Genomic DNA, 17,604 nt, shown 5'->3' on the forward strand with positions numbered 1-17,604 from the left:
GGGGGCACGCCTCGCACCCAGCCCCGCTGCCGGCTTGTGGCTCGTCGCCCCCGCCTCCCGCCGCCGCCTCTGCCGCGGGGTGGGTCGCGACCCGCTGCCGGCGGTGCGCGGCGCGGTGCGGGCTGCGGAGCGCGCCGCCGCTTCGCCTTCAAAGTGTGTGAGCCGGCTGCCGGCTTTGCTTCTACTTACCGCGTTTTTTGTTTTTTTTTTTTTTTTCCTTCTTCTTCTTTTAAAGAATTTTGTTTTACCATTTCGTTATTTATTTTCTCCTATTTGGTTGCTGTTATTTTTGTTAACGTTGTTTGTAAACTAATTGCCTCCATGGGGGGCGGAGGAAAGGAAATCAAAGCTGCCGCAGCTGAAGGGTGTGCGAGCACGCTGGGGAAGAGCCGAGGAGCCGCAGGACAGGATGGCAACGGGAAGCCCGGCGGCAGCGGGAAGCCCGGCCTCGGGAAGCCCGGCTGCGGCGGGGACCGCTGCCCGCGGCGGGCCGGGCCGGTCGGCTCCGCGCTGGCCGCGCTCCTCTCGGCGCTGGCCGCCGCTTCCTGCGTCTACCTGGGGGTGCGGACCAGCGACCTCCAGGCCAGGGTCGCGGCCATCGAAGGCGCCCGAGGTGGTTTTTCTGCCGCCGCCCCACTCACGCCGCTGCCCGGCTTTTCCTTGGAGCAACTGAACGCGATGATGCAGGAGAAAGTGGAGCGACTTCTCGCCCAGGTGTGCGGGACGGGGGTGGCCGCTGCTGTGCGGTGTGCGTGTGGCGGGCATGGGGGATGCTCGGGGCGGGGGCGGCCGAGGCCATGAGGAGGGTGGCCGGGGCGAGCTGCTCGGGTGGGAGGTGGAGGGGGAAGCGGGGAAAGTGAGCCCGCAACCCCAGGGGCCGGCGGGGCCGCGGGAGAAGCGGGCCGGGGGAGCCCCGGGCTGCTGGAGCGGCGGGATGAGGGATCGCGGGGGACCCCTGCGTGCGCCGCCGCTGGGGCGCTTTTCACATCTGTAACTTGCCGCCGTCCCTGCGCTTCTCGACCGCGCGTGTCGAGCAGGCAGAAAGAGACGCTGAGGTGTCGGGCTTGGTGTTGGTGTGGGGGTGGCGAGGTCACTGAGACACCTTAGGCCGAGCCCAAGCAAAGAAGCCGCCGCTGGTTGCGCAGCCTCTGGCATAGCGGTAAATTCCAGTTTGCGGCCGCGGTCGGGAGCGCTGCTTGTGGCGGGCGAGCTCGCTCGCCAAGTGCCCGCCCTCATGTTGCTTCTCTCGCCCCCAGAAATCCTACGAGCACTTGGCAAAAATACGACTAGCGAGAGAAGCGGCTCCAGAGTGCAACTGCCCACCAGGTAACAGTCACAGCTTGGAAATCTCCTCTCGGAGGCTTGTAACTCTGGGCGGTTTGGTATCCCACGTTTTTGAAATACACCTAAATCAGGTCCAGGGGATGCCTCTTCAATCAACAACTGTTCCTTGGGTGCAAAAGTTGTAAAGCCCAGAATGCCCGGTTTTCTGTAAAGCCCAGAATGCCCGGTTTTCGCTGTGGCCCTAGATTGGAATTAATGCTAATAAAAACCACTCATTAGGCTGGATGTTGCCAAACAAGAACACTTACGAAGATGTTAATGATCCACTCCAGCAGATGAAATATATTCTGTCTTAAATGTGGTAGTACTGAATCAAGGCACTGTGTACTCAACTTGGGAAGTGGAGCAAAAGCCCCTAGCAAAAATATTGAACGATTTATAACATGGATTGAAATAGGTGGAGGTTCTGTTGCAAGTTAGCAGTAATATATACATGAGCCTTTTACAGTCTTGTTTTTTGTAGTCTTGGTGGAAAGCAGTTCACCTAGGAAGGAATTGCAGATTTTCCCTACTGAAGGTTCAAAACTGTGTGTGTTTGTGCAACCAGGGAAATCACTTGACTTTGGAAATGGGCCCTTCTAATACTGCACAGTTGTTCCTACATTCATGCTGAAATGTTTCTGTAGTCTTTGTGCTCCTTTTTGATGGTCTGATATCTGTCAGTGTTGTTTTAGCTTTAGAAACTTCTTCTAACCTATATCCAAGTTCATCTAGCATCTTAGAATTTAAGAAAATAATGCCAGTGTTTCACAGGGGGATGTAGGAGTTCCATCATCCTCTGTGATGAGACACACTAGATGGAGAGGATGCTTTGGATATCCTCTCACTGTGTATGAAAAACCATCTCTTTTACAGGTGGAATATTGACTGTCAGCAGGACTTAAGCTGATTATGCTTTCCAGCAGGATGTATGACAGTACTTGTGTATAAGGAAGGAGCTTTCCTAGTTCAGAATACAATTCCTGCCAAACTCATCAGCCTGAAGGGACTGCTGAATCTCAGTGTTATAGCTGCCTGCAGTGGTTGGTACTCTATTTCTGTGATGATACAGCTGAGAACAGAGTACCTACTTGCTGGTGTTGCAGTTGCCATGGCTATCATGGGAAGGACAATATATGTGACTAGGATTGTTTTAAAACAGTGCATACAATTACTCAACTCCCAATTAGTTTTGGTAAGGAACACTGGTTTCCTCCTGTAGTATGCATGTATATTTTCCTTTAAGGCTAACATAAGCCAACTGATCTTATTTTTTCTGTTGCTTAACTGCAGTGAATTACAAGATGCAAATTTGTGCACAGAAAAGAGAGTTACTCATCATGTTGTTTGCAGTGATGCATTCTGTGAGCCTGAAATTATGTTTAATTTGATGCTAAGCCCTTTCCCTCTTTTTTCTTCCTTGTTTGAATCCATCTGTTATCATATTTTCACTTACTTTTTTCCTACTAAAGGTCAATATCCACTTTTTCATAGTTGGTGTTACATGCTGCTTTACTTCTTCACTACCACTAGAGCTCCACATTATACCAATTTTTATCTGACCTTTTTTCTTAAGTATGTGTTTTCAAATAGATAATGAGCAACAGAATATTTCTCACATGCATTGTAAAAATCCTTGCTACATGAGAGTCAAAGAGGTTTAGGGAACATATTCGAGGGAATAAGTTTTATAAGACCAGGAAAACTTACATGAATCATTAGAAAGTAAGAAAAAAAATAAGTTGCAGAGAGGAGGGATTAGAAATGTGATACGGAGCTTTTCACCTCTTGGTAGCTGTTTCAATTTGGAAGCAAGTTTTGTAGTGACTGAAAGATGTTGCCATGTGGTAGCCTCATTTTGCAGTTGATGCTCTCATGCTTGTTGCCAGTGGACAGGTGTCTACCTCAAAATGGAATCATCTTGGGAGCCTTGTCTGAGAGAGCAGGGGCTGACTGGCACCACCACCTGAGGACAGTGCCTTCCTAACTGCAGGCATTAGGCAGAGCAGGAGGGGATAGAGCAAATAAATTGTTGCTTCTTCATTTGCTTCCCTCTGTTAGAACTCCTTTTTGACTGCACAGAATGGGAATTTGGTTTAATCCTTAATGTTGCTGTTACAAACAGTTATGTTCAAAAAGGTATATGGTTTAATAGGAAAAGTATCATGGTACATCAGTGGTTTTTCTGTTGACTGTAATTTGCAAAGACAAAGACTACATTGCTTCTTTCTCACGTGGTTCCCTTTTGCTTCTGTATTCTGCCCAACTTCTTAATTTCATTCAATTTGTTTCTGTAATAATAAAATACATGTCTGTTAGAGATAACTTTGGAAGGCCTTCATGGTACAGAGGTGATTTTTGAAAAGTTTCTATGCTGTGAGAAAAGGTCACTACTGAATGGCCACCAGGACAGTTTCCATCACCCTTCTCTTTAAAGAGGAATAAAGATTATTTAAAAGTAGGTTACATTGTTCTCTCCCAAAAGAAGAGAGGGAAGTTCAGTCTGCAGATGAGGGTGGGAATGTGCCCCCTGGTTCAGGATTAAAGTTATGCAACTGGCATAGATGTGATTAGCTTGAGATTTTCATCCCCTTTTTCCTCTTTATGGCTGGAACCTGCACATTCAAAAGGAAGTGGGTTTGAATGGCTCAGATACCTATGGAAGCCAGATTCACAAGCTCACAGCTTGCAGAGCAGTCTACATGTAGCTCCTTTTAATTCAATGGTACCCTTGAATTTTATCTAGAGTGAAGAGTGATCACATTTCTCTTTAAAAACTTTATTTTCACTAAATGTGATTTTTCTTATTCTTTAGTTCTATTTTCTTACAAAAGAAGCGTGATGTGAGGTGACGTTAGAGTTTTAGTTTTAACTCTGTGCGACTAAAACCAGATACCAAAGATTTTGTCAATATTTTAAAAATTACAATAGCAGGCATTCTTTCTCTTCTTAAAGCAGAGTAATAAAGTTTGAAAAGTAAATTCGTGCTGACATTCCTCTTAAATTACCTCAGCTCTAATAAGAGTGCCAGTGTAAATCTTGTGCTTTTAGCTGGTGCTGCAGTCACTGCTGGTAGTTGGCCTTTTGCACATAGGACTGGGAGGCAAATTGAGTGGCTGAAATAATTTTAAGCATATAATAAATTAATTTTCATTTGCCAGGTGTATTTTTATTTTAAGTTGATGTTTTTCTACTTTAAAAGATGAAGAGAAAATGTAGGTGTGTAGGTACTTATTTCATACTTCTAAATCTTCCTCTAAGTGGCTGTGGGAGCATAATTAGCTCTTAAGAGGAACAGTCCAGCACCATGCTGGGCACTTCTTACAAAGTGCCAAGAATTACACAGTTGTGGGAAGAGTAACACGTACAGAAAGCACAGGGATACTCCGCATTCAATAGAGTTTAATGATTTTTTTTGGTAGATTCTTTCAGATTTTCCTCATCCCAAAGTCATTCACATGTGAATGTAGACTTCAATGAAAATGGACACATGCTTACATGTTTTAGTGATCTGATCCTTTATATATTGTAAGGGTCAAGTTCTGGCACGTGGAGTTCTGTGCCATGATGTCTCATTGTGTAAGTGGTCTTCAGAGCCTGCTCCTGGAGTCAGATAGTGTTGACAGGAGTATGAATCAAAGTACAAGAAGTTCAAGCTTTCTCAGCAGGAAGGCTGGCAGATGATTATGTACAGTTCTGTACATCCCTTTTGACCAGGAACCGGTTTTAGGAAGCAATTATATTTTTTTTCCCATCTTCTATTTTTAGGAAGACCTTTATAGTGAATTTGTTCCTTAAAGGAATACGTTTCTTTAGTTCTGCATTGACAAAGTATAAGTTACATAAGAGATGTCTTTAAATGTATACAACACACTGTGTATGAATGTTCATTATAACTTGCATATTAAGTTATGGGGTCTGTAGGTTTTGGGATTTGTTTTGGGTTTTTTTTTTTTCTTCCCTAGAACATTAGCTGAACTTCAGTGTTGGATACTTGTCAAAGTTGACTAGAAATTTGATGTTGTTTTTCTTCAGTACCACAAGTAATATTTCTTTGTTTGTTTTTGTATATTTCCCATCAGGAAACGTACATTTTTCTTCCTCTTCTGACTTCAGGGCCTTCATAGACTCTTTCCATAGACACTCTGACCATTCTTTCTTAGCCAGCTATTTTGTGCTGTTTTTGTAATCCTGCCATCTTGATTCTCTGTTCCAGTCCTAGACAGCTTTATGGTTTGCCTTTTGAAGTACCTCCAATTTCACTATGCAATTTGCTGCCATCAGGTTTGTTTCAGTGCAGTTGTATGTGTATAAACCTGTTCATTCAGGATGAAATGCCATAAGTCAAGGGTGTTTTTTTTTTTGAGAGACTATAGAATACTAATTGGTCTTCTTCTTGGTTACAGTAGTTCCAGTGCAAAAACTGTGTTCTACAGCTACAGTTCTTCAGTGAGATGATGAATCTGCTATATGTATTGTGATAGCAGCATGGATAGCAAAAATTAGTGTATTTTGTTTAGAGTCCCAGTGCTATTTTTGTTGTCTTAAGCATCTAATGTTTGTTTTGACATGCAATGCAAGAACAATTTAGGTGCTGTTTCTTATTTCCACAAGGACTGTTCCCTGGAGCATTTCAATTAGTGAGGCTGAAAGAATGGAGAAGAAAGCAAATTTCGGGATTAAAGGAATCATGAAATAGGTATCAGCAGGCTATTACTCTTTTAATTTTTTTTTTTTATTATGCTTCCAGTGAAGAAGCCCTGGAAAGACCGAAGAGGTAAAGAAAGAAAAGAGGAGCTGACTTACATGTTTACCAGTAGCGAGACCTAAGAGAAAATGCAGATGGATTTAAAAAGTATCAAAAGTGATTTTTTTTTCCTGTTACTGAAAATTTCAGTGTGCTATCTTAACCTAGCTCCCAGCACTACTTACTTCTGCCATCTCTGTATCATCTATTTGCTGAATGCAATGCTCAGCTCTAATTTTGTAATTTTTCTGACAGGTCTCTGAGTCCCCCTTTCATACCTTCAGTGGTTTGATATTTTTCATTTCAGTTCCTAGATCAAGATGGTTATTGATGTGCAGCAGCATGCGACATTCTGGGTAGTCTGTCTTCTTTGGATGACTGCTTAAAGATACTGTTTCCTCCCCACAAAATAGCTAAATATATATTTTATTGGCTAAGGGGTGACCTTTTAGTTCCCTTCCCTCTGGGCAAGGAAGTAGGGTGTGCAGCATGATAAATGAAACACAGTGTAGCTCAGAAGAGAACTGATTGACAGTGGACTGCACCAGATTTCTCTCTTTTGTAATATTATTGATCTCAGCAGTCCTGTAGCAAAGGTTGGTTTGACTGCAAAAGTGTTATTAACAAAAGGTTTTTCTGTGACTTGAGTTGAGTAAATTCAGACTTGTGCAGTTATGTCAAACTAGGTATGTTAGAAGGAAGGCTTGTTTCCCTGCACTAACTGTTCTTGTATAAGGATAATATATATTACACATATATATTCTTATATGTGTTCTTATACTTCTTTGTTTGTGGCACTGATCCATCTCAAACTGCTGAAGTGTCAAAGCAATTCAAGTACTGTGAGTGTTGCCGTGGGAGAAGTGGCTGTTAGGCCCATTTCTGCAATAATGCTTGTAGTGTCTGTGGTTGGATTTTGGTTTTTCTTTCTTGTTGTCTTTCTTAAATTGGGAAATATATGCATCTGTTTCCTCAAAGGGTCTCTAAAGCTTATATAACTGAGTTCTGTTTAGCTATACTTACGCCCTGTCCCTTTCCTTAAAGGTTAATGAGTTCTTGGAAATGTACTGCGGAAGCAGCACTGATAAACCTGCATTACAGCACTCATCTTCTTTCTCACTCCCTTCTAAATTTACTGGCTGCAGCTCACCTGCCTGTTTTGTCTCTACTTAGCACAGGGAAAAACAGCTAAATCTGAAAACAGCATGACTGACAGAAGCTGTTTTTATAGGACCTTTCAGGTTACTGAATAGAATCGTAGAACTAATATGTTACCCACCTGGTGAAATCATCCATCACACTTTAATGTACACAGACCTTGAGTCATGTTGCTAACTGCAGTCTCTTCAGGGAAGGCTGGTCAACACAGAGCACCTTTCCCCTTCATCATTTCAGTTGATTTCCTAAGTCGGCCACAAAAAAGGAAATCTATCTGCTTACTTAAAACTACAAATAAGAAGTAAGAAGGCATAGAATAACACAGTGAGAGCAACAATTTTCTCTCAATACAACTAAAGCTGCAGCTTGCAGTTAGATGATACTCACACACACCAATGAACACGATGCTGAAGGCTTCTTGTTTAGAAACTTGTGGACTCTCATGTTTTTACAGGTTAGACTTACAGTAGAACAGGGCCTGCTTAAATTTGTCTGCTTGGGACTTTTAATGAGATTAAGTTAAGCAGAACCAGCTGTTTGTAAGAGCTTAATCAAAATAAATGTCAGGACAAATTTTCAGAACAGAGTGTCCAACTTGAAAGTGCAAGTTTTTTATATCCCTTTTATGTAAATACTGCCTTTTTCTGCCCCTGTAGATTTGAGAAACTTTAGAAATGCTCGTCAGTTTGATACCCCAGGAGATCATCTGATGCTGCTGGCCTCTGAAGGAAATGTATCTAGGCCATCATTCCCAAGTGTTTCCTTCCAGGTGGTTCACAATTCAAGTGTGTAGTCATTCATGGCTCAACAAGTTGTTTGATCTGTTATTAATTTTGTGGATAACTGCTGCAGCCTTATGTAAATAAGTCTTAGCTAAAAATAAGTGCTGGTCTGTAAATAGGTGAACACATAGTGCAAGAAATTGCTAGTGCACAGGTGTGCCTTAGCTAAAATAATCTACTATTGAAATATTTCCATAGATTACTTAGTTTTTAGCAGGCAGACTACAATTTCCTCGTTTGTGAAGCAAACCACTTGTTCCATCTGTCGTGTTGATGAAGAAAACCTGATCATTGTGCTCTCCTTAAAACAGCTATCAAAATATGTTAGAAGACAGTCTGGTCTGTGATGTGTGCTGTAAAACTTACTGTGGCCACTCTCCCCTGTTCTTTTTTTTAGTGGGGTTGGAGTGGTACTAAAATTGTTTCTTGTTTATCTTTGCAGATGTATGTTTATAGAAGGAGGCATTTACCTGTAGTTGTGACTTTTGCATGCATGTTTGCATGTAACTGTTTCTTCTTGTGCTGGGAAAGCTTTGAAAAAGATGATGATGGTGATGCCTTTTAAACTCTTGGAAGAATTATGAAGTTACTACACAGCTATCTAAATTTTTTTGCTAGATAGAAATATATGTTCTAATAATTACCAAAGATAGCAGGACAGCCATTTGTAAGGCAAAGAAACAATAAATGGAATGAAGAAAGCGTGTAGTAACAGAGGTGATAAAACTGGGATATTGCATTTTATTTTAGAATCTTCTGAAAATTAGTACATTTAATTCAGTGACTTCTGCTTAGACATGCTCAACCAAGAAGCAATGCAGATTTTTAAGCAATAATATTTTACCCTGCAGCCTGTCTTTAGAATTGGTCGGGCAGTTGACAAACATGAAGTGTAGATTTTATTTAATAAGGTTGTAGAGGAAGGTCTATAAAAATCAGTGTCTTTAGTTAGCCATTATAATTATTTGAGTTTGGTTATGCATGAATATAATCTTGTAATTAATATATTGGGTAAGTATATTAGAAGACTTTGAATGATTTGTGTATTTTTTAGCTGCTTAGGAATTAAAATGGGGGTTTTGGGAATATGACTTGCAGATTTTTTTCATAGATGTTTACCTTTGCTGATGTATTTTGGTTGGGATTACAGAGGAGAGTGGATCACAGATTAACAGGTTCTTGGGGAGGCTGTAAAGAAGACTGTATATGAAATAATGATGGACTCTTAATGAGTGTCTCTAAGTAGCTTCCCCTGCCCTTCTGTGGCTGTTCTACAAGCTCAGCTGAGGAAGTATTGAGGAGAAGGGTGTCAAATAATCTTTGTCTCTGAACCTCGGTCCTCCTTTAAATGCAGTACGCAGCACTGTATACCAGTATTTAGCAGTATGATGGTTTTGGTAGTTTGTCACACTCTGTCCTACCTTGGACACACAGCGGACTGCCTGCTAAGTCATGTGCCACAGTGTCATGTGTGCACAGCTCACCTTACCAAGGAAAACCTGCACGGAAACAGGTGGCTGATCCACTGCCTTCTGCTGACTGAAGTAACGGGCTCGTGCCAGGTACAGCTTCAGTCTCTTGGTACCTGGGATGTGCTTCCTCTGATCAGCAAAGATTTGTGAGAGCCGAGTGTTTTCCTTGTCTCCTTTTCTTTGTGTTTTTGTGTGTTTTGTTCTTAAACAAGAAGTTCATGAACTTGGCAGTTTCTACCCTTTTAATTAGTTTTAGTACTCTTAGGAGTCAGGGGCTGTAAAGTAAAAGCTGTAAATATAATGGAAGAAAGACTGTAGAAAGTAAGACTTAAAAATGTAGTTTTAAGACCTTTACTATTGTACCATTTGCAGTTTATGCCATCTTAAGAATACTCACCTACATTTATTTTCCTTCCATTGGAGTATTTTTAATATTCCTTCTCTGAATATGAGAGTACAGAAAAAAAATCATACAAGTATATGTTAAAGATTTAGATTATGAATTAGGTTTCTTTAATAAGCATAGCCCTTTCTCAGCACACTGCTTAAGATTATGCTGGAAAACTGCTATGTTAAAGATCTTTATAAAATTGAATATGGGGAGGAGTGAGGCCTGTGTTTGAGGAACACACAAGAAATTTTGAAAACAGGAAATTATATTGAAAATTGGAGACCAAAATATCAGAGGTGTGGCTGCCATTACAGCGTGACAGATTTGTGTATCTGAAAGCAGAACAGCATCCTGTAACTTGAAGAATGCTAACTGAACTCTAAAAATATATTTATAGTTAAGGGCATAGCTGGCTACAAAGGTCTTGCTTGTGCTGGTAGTACTAGTTTTGTTGCTAGGAAATGATGTGGGGCTTCTTATCTATCAGTGCCTCAGCTGGATGATGGTAGGGGCCTCACAGAGGACTGCAGTGCTGAAAGTCAAAGTGTATACCCCTGAAGTTGAGGAGGCATTTCCTTCAGTGGAGATTACTTCCAGTAATCTCTTAAGAATATGAGAACCAGCTTCTTGAAGGCACTTCTCCTCTTCCTCCCTACCCTGTGCCCTTAGTCTCTTAGTAAGCTCCTGTTCAGATTCCCTTGATCTTAGAGGAAGCCTTGATACCTGAGCATAGGGGTATGGCCACAGGGGATTAAAAGGATAAACTCCATAGCCTGTGGATTAATATTTCTTCTCCAGTCACAGAGCTTACATCCAGATGATGCCCAATGGCATTGGTGTTGGCTGGACAGTCTCTGTACTGTCAGCTCTTCTGATACTTTTTATCAATTGCTCCTTCCATTTTTCAGTCCCACTGCTGATCTACAGGTTGAATGCAGTCCCTGCCAGTTGAAGGGAGACACATTTTGAGAGTTATCACTTCAGGCATAGAGCTGATTAATGTACTATTTATTTAATTCCCTTCACCTTTCAGACAGGATAGCCTTCTCAGTAAAAATACTTTCTAGCTACTAATTTGGTCACTGTAGCGGGAAATGTGCTGTGTGCACACAGGCTCAAGTGTAGACCATTGTTAAGGTGATCCTTATGGCAGTGGTGAGCTTGAACTCAGCTTTTATTTGTTCTCTGTCCTGGTGGATGCTTGGTAGTTGTTTGTGTCAGCTAATAATAAGCTGCTCAGGAAATGGCTTTAGTTGGCACTTAAAAATGCAGTGTAGTTACAGAAATGGACCATGATGTGTGCTATAGCTATCTATGTGTGTTTATGAAGACATCTCTGTTTAGTGAGGATCATCTTGAATATGTTTCCCAAGTGGTTCCTGGGAGTAGGCACACTGAATACTGATGAATCAGAGAGAGTGAAAAATGCAGCGGTATGGCATCAGTTTCAAATGAACCAGTGCTTAGACAGCCATTGTCAATAGTTACTTAGAGTTGGTGCCTTTGCAAGGATGACAGCCATGTTTGTAGAAGGCTGGAAAGGTTTCTCTGTGTGAAGATGAAGTGCTTTTTCCAATGCAGCAAGCATGTAAATGCACTGTATTTCTTTAATGTAGGGAGTCTAATCTTAAGAGAGATTAGTATTTAAGTCTGACCATTGTGGATTTCACTTTAGGACATCTCTGTGTAATTCCTTAGTTTGAATTCCATGCTGAGCCATTCCTAATGTGTGGTAGGACTTATTTATCACATTCAATTAAGAGGCTGCACATAAGCTATTACAGTGGCCAATTAAAAAGAAGTGTGAGCCTTGAAAACTGAACTACCAACAATAATAGAGAAATAGAGCAAGACTGAAATCCTCACTTTTTATCTCTTAAAATTGGTTTGCTGCTACAAGGTGGTATTTTTACGTATTTCAAACAATTACAGTCCACTTTAGGATAATAAGGAGAAATTAATCTGTTTTCAATGTGTAGTATAACAGCTGGAACACTCTGGGGAAAAAAGCTCTCTCACAGTGAGTTTAAAGCAATGCACCTTAGAGGAAATAGTGTGCTTAGTGAATTAGAGCAGGGAAAACTTCAGTAGCTGTTCTGTATTGTGACTATATTCCTGTACAGGACTGCTAGTGTGGGATAGAATTCTTCAGATTTGAGAGTTCTTGCATCTGTAAAATATGATGGATGTAAATACCTTAACAAAAATGTGCAAATGACAAAGTATTCATAATTTTGAATAAAGTTACTGCCTACAGGAGCAGAAGTTTGTCTGCAATATATTCCTTGCCTCTGCTTTCTAATGTTTGTAATCAGCTCTTTGCTCCAATTTGATCTGTACGACAGGACATAATCAGCTGGAGTCATCAAGTGAACACAGTTGTAAAAACAAACTTGTGACTATAGAAACCTTCTGGGAACTTTTTTGGAGGACGTTTTTATTTCAAAACAACCCATCCCTGCAGATTCTCTTTAATTGAACGGGTAGGCAATGTCAGCTCAAATCACCTGTAGATAGAAGTAGCTGTTTCTGCTACCACAATTTCTGATATCCAAACAGCATTTTACTTTCATCTGAATGTCAGTGAAAAGAGGCTTTTAACTAAAACTCTGACTGACAGTAATCAGACCTGTACATTACTTCAGGCACATTAATAATCCCAGAGATTTTAACTGAAATCAGTAGTTACTCTGGAATCTGAGAGCAAAGTGTGGCCTCAGTGTTGTTTTTTTATTCTTATTTTCTTTTTTTTCTTTTTTTTTTTTTTTTTGCCTTTGGCTCTTTGGGAATGCTTGTTTATGTATGCAGCCATTGCCATCTACTTTAGCCTTGATATATAGTTATTTTCCATGATACAAATACTATTTTTTATTCATTTGCCATTCAATTTATTGTTTAGTCTTTTCAGTCTCTGAGCAAGAACATTGTCTGTATCTATTGCTTGGAATACTGAACTAGTTTTGTAATACTGTAAGAATTCTGGCTGCACTTGGAGACAATCTGGATAGTAAAAATTACTAAACTTATCTTCATGGAGAAATTACTATTCTCGCATCTTAATTCATAGTTCACAGACCAAGGAGTGTTGTCCTGAGGATTGTTTATTGCTTAAAGTGATTAGATAAAACCACTAAAAATTGTACAGAAGTGTTCAGAACTTCAGTTCTGAGAGACAGGAAAGAAAGACCACTATATACAGTTGGACCTTCATTTTAGTTTCCTTACCAACATGACTGAAGCCTGCATATGCATGTGTGTTTCTACTTACATAGATTTTCATACTTGCATGAGAGGTGATTCCCTTTGTTCAAGGCAGTCTCTCCTTTTAACTCAGTGAACTAGATCTCCCATTCGCCACTTTGCTGATGCTATGCTTGAAAAGTCATTATTTGCTTAACACAAATGTTCCCTTTTTTTAAGCTGAACAATCTAAGTGACATCAGCAGCTCCTTATAAAGCTTACCCTTGAGACTTTTCACTCTTCTCTCTGGAGGACACTCAAATAGTCTGATGTCCTGTTGAGGTGCCCCAACTGCACACAGTCCCTGAGATGAAGCCACAGCAGTGCAGTGTTGAGTGAGGCAGTTGGTAGCAAGGTGCCTGGTTTGTTTGTAGAGATAATGAAGAAGAATTAAGGACTGACACAGTCCTAAGAGAAAAAATAGTGAAAAAAATCTTCTCATGTTTTTCTGTGGTTATCTAGAGGTTATCTCAGTGCATACTGCTCACTCAGTCTGAGCAGTGGATGACAGCAGGGTATGTTGAAGTGTAATCTGCTAAAAGGCTCCTCAAAATTTAGCAAATGCAAATCCTGTCAAGAAGGAACAAAAAGGGACATGTCTGTGGGGAGTCATGTCTGAAGCACATCTAGAATGTGTACTCCTCTAAGATGTCCAGATGTAGTGGCTTTGGGACAGATCACATGGGGACTTACAGTGGTACAAGGTGGGTAAGTGTCCCTTATTTATGGGGTGTCTCCTAGATGATGTATATAGTCAGGTAGACATGGCATATTCTCGGGTTCTGGAAAGTGGTGAGAAGGGAGAGTGCATAGCCTGGATGTTGTCCTGATAGAGGGTGCTGACAGGCTGTGTGGTGCTGACAAGGGATTTACAGGAAGATGAAGGCTAGTGGGAGCTAGAAGTAAGGTATTCTCTAAGCAAGGCACTGATTGTAACTCCAATTCTGCATCACTCTCTTCTGGTCTGGTAGCAGGGCTACAGGGGCAGAAGCATGAAAATAGTGCATATGCTGGCTTCCTCTGTGGTGAGAGCAGTGTTCCTTGAAATCCGTAGGAGCTATCACACAATGTGTTATCTCTGTTGAAACATGTTAGATTGTTAAGACCTGTGGTCTGTAGTAGAAGTTAATGTTGAGGTCTAAAGGCATGCAGATGGACTTGAATAATTTGAAAAGCTGTTAATCCCCCCTCTTTGCTTGATCATGTTATTGTGAGTGCTTTCTCTCTTTAATTTCCTACTTTGAGTATGGCAGGAAGGACAACAGCTAGAGGCTGAGCTCTGATGCCTCCTATGGATTGCTCTTTCGCTACAAGCAAAATTTAATTATACTCCTAGTTTTTTCTTTCCCAGACATGTAGTTTGTGTTAGTAACCTGATGGCCACATACTGACCTAAGTCATTTTCCTAAAAATGCTGCAAAATACAACTAACTGCTGATGTACTGACCGGCAGCAAGCAGTTAATGTTCATTTGCATTCATTAAATATGCTTCATCTTCTGTGTTTGTCTTGTAAAATGTGGGACTTGACAGAAACAGAGGGGTGGGTATGATACTATTATGTTGCTATTAATCATGCTTTGAGATGAACTGTAATTGTTAATTTAGGCAGTTACCAATAGTAGCACTTGGATAGGGACTAATGCAGCCAAAATTTTTCTGACCCTTTCAGAAAATTCCTGCAGGTTCTAAAGAACCTTTATCTTTCAAGTGAAAGTGAAAGGCTGTCCTTTATCTTTCAAGAGAAGTCAGCTGTCCCCTCAAATAGGTATTTCCAGCAATACAGTTTAAGGGCCAATGAAGGCAGGGAAAAAGAGTTTGCTTGGGCACCTGAAAAAGATGGCACAGAGGGATACTCACACCTCTGTTTTGCACTTTGTTCAGACACACTAATAATTTTGTTAGTCTGTGATTTGTCAGCTCAGTCTATGGACCCTATGAAACTGCTGAGTAAAAGTGGCTCAAGCACAACTTTGGTGACATGGAGCCATTGGTTTGAAATCTGCGAGGAATCTGTTGTGATCTGTGAGGAGAGGTTCATGGAACCCCTTTTAAGAATGATGAATTTTCAAAGTATTTCCAGCCTTAGCTGTATCGGTCTCCCTCTCTCTCAATGTGTACTACAAAACAGTCACAATTTAGGATTTGAAAAGATTATGACAAAATTTACTTACATGCCAAGTTTCTTTTTCTTTTTGCCTTGTGTCAGGGGACCTATAACAAATAGCAGCTACCAACTGTAAAGACCCAGATATTCCACCCAGCAAAGCTACAAGTGCTGTAGCAAAACTACAGGTTTTTTCCTCCTGTTGAGGTCATGTGGATTATACCATAGCAGCAGCAGCAGCACTCGCGTCCACACCGAGTGAGGTTTCGGGGCTGCTTCATGATGGGAGCATCTACTTTCCATAGGCTCTAGGAATGGGGCATTTGCTTGTTGCTACTTTACTTTCAGCTGCTTTGTTGAGAGAATGGCTGCTCTTTCATGAAGTGAAATAGGGTTCTTAGTAAAACAACAATTTCATGAAGAATGATGTTGTATAAATGTATACCTTCTAAATAAATGTCCCCCATTTTCTTTCTGAAATGCAACCAGAAGGAAGACTAGAATCAGTAGTTCCAAATTCCAGATGTTTGTGTTTTGGTAAAATACAATTTTTTAAAAATTGTGCTGTCAAATGATTGAACTGAATAAAATTACATAATTTTTTTTCCACAGAGAAGGTTAATTACATACTCTTTGATTAGCACAGAAGGGATATAAATTATTTTTCCTAAACATTATGCAAAATACAACGGTGAATGGACTGACCAGCAGCAGGCAGCTCATATTTATTTGCATTCATTATATATGCTGAATTTTACCTTTCGATTACTTTTCAATTGTGTACAAAATACAATCTTACAACATTGGTCTTTCCAGAGTCTAAAAATGCTTCTTGGCTTAAAGAAAGAATTGATTACTTAGTCTACTGTCACTTGAGAACTGTTTCAAAACAATGAGATGAAAGTCAGTAGTATTTTATGCCAACATGGCATACAAGGTAGCATGAATTTTTTTCATGTTCTATTTGCCCATTCAATATGTGCATCAAGAGTAAGTGTAAATACATATCTTACTGGTTTGATTGGTTTTCAACTGCTGAACACGTTTAATGAAAATAATTATGAAAAGAGTTTTCCTAAGGGATGAACTATAGGAACAAAGTGTATTTAAAAGTGTTTATCGATAAAATATCTTTCTAACCTGTATTCATATTTAGTGTATTTTTCAGTGATTATTGTTAAAAAACTTGGAATTTGGGTAAGGAGGCATGATTGTATATTATAGATAAACCAATTGTTTTTCTTAAAAAATATCACTGAACAGACTATCAGTGGAAATTTTTTTAAACAGAAGAACAAGGAAAATTCTTATATGTTTGGAAGTTACAGAACTCATAAAAAATTTGGAACTTGAAAAATCTTAGAACCTTACTTGCCAAAAAAGGTGATTGAAAACCACAGAAAATTTGTCTGTGAGCAAATAACTCTCCAGACACGAAACTTTAAGAAAAGCTTAAAGAAACCAAAACAGCCCCCATTTTTACTAGAAAGCTTTTCATTAAAAAATTGAGAAATTGCTGAGTGAAACAAGAGATTGACTATAGGCAAAAAAGCATCTCCCAGTGCTGTACAGCATTCCTAGATGGCTAGATTCCTAGCTTGTGGTCTTACGGGATATCAAGGGAGTGGAGGCATGGAGTGCTCAGAGTTTTATTACTGTTTTCTTCTAGCTTTTTTACAGGAGTTATTGACCTTCTTACCCAAGTGTGTCCTCATAAGTTGCAAGGAAAAACAGTTCCTTGCAGCTAACTTTTTGAAATTTTATCTTATTTATGGAATCAAAAGTGATTTTTCTCTGGAGACTTGATCTCTTATTACTTTATTTGGTAGAAATATTTTAATTTTACTTGATTGAGAACTTGATAAAGTTTCAGTACTTCATATGGTGAAGTAATTTACAGGGTTCTTGGAATATACTGTGGTCTTTGAAAAATACTGGCTTCTATTTATTGGTGTTTTTTGCTTTTTGTTGTTGGGTTGACGAATCCAGTGTTAAGGCATTACAGATTTAGTGGTTGGTGATAGAGTACTACCCATACTGCAATACTTAATTTTCAATGGTTACAAATCTGCTTTGCACAGTGTACAAGTTTTGGGTTGTTGCTGGGTTGGATTTACAGTACACTGCACTTACTCTAAGCCCCTTATCCTGCTGGTGCATTTAACAACTTAAAATAGCTGTGTGCCTTGTTCTTCCTGATAGACCTGTGGTGCTATAGGTTCTATGGCAGTACTTGTTCGACTGACCTTAATTTTGAATTAGCAAATGTATTTGCTTAAGCCAGTGTAGTTAAGATATATGGGAAAAAGCGACTTTGAGAAAGTGAATTCTTTGTCTTCCATACATGTGTTTTGTTTGCAGGTGAGAGAAGGTTTTTTTTCTCT

General features: G+C 40.1%; 1 protein-coding gene across 1 annotated transcript in view; it reads left to right on the forward strand.

The window, feature by feature from the left end:
* Positions 1-224: 224 nt before the first annotated feature.
* The window catches only part of COL25A1 (collagen type XXV alpha 1 chain), a 302,478-nt gene continuing 285,098 nt past the window's right edge, over positions 225-17,604 (forward strand). Inside the window, exons 1-2 of the mRNA XM_068187415.1 lie at positions 225-714; positions 1,257-1,326. Of these exons, the coding sequence (XP_068043516.1) occupies positions 322-714; positions 1,257-1,326 (463 nt within the window). The 5' untranslated portion in view covers positions 225-321. The remainder of the gene's footprint in view (positions 715-1,256; positions 1,327-17,604) is intronic.

This window comes from Anomalospiza imberbis, chromosome 4 (assembly GCF_031753505.1).
Source record: "Anomalospiza imberbis isolate Cuckoo-Finch-1a 21T00152 chromosome 4, ASM3175350v1, whole genome shotgun sequence".
NCBI lineage: Eukaryota > Metazoa > Chordata > Aves > Passeriformes > Viduidae > Anomalospiza > Anomalospiza imberbis.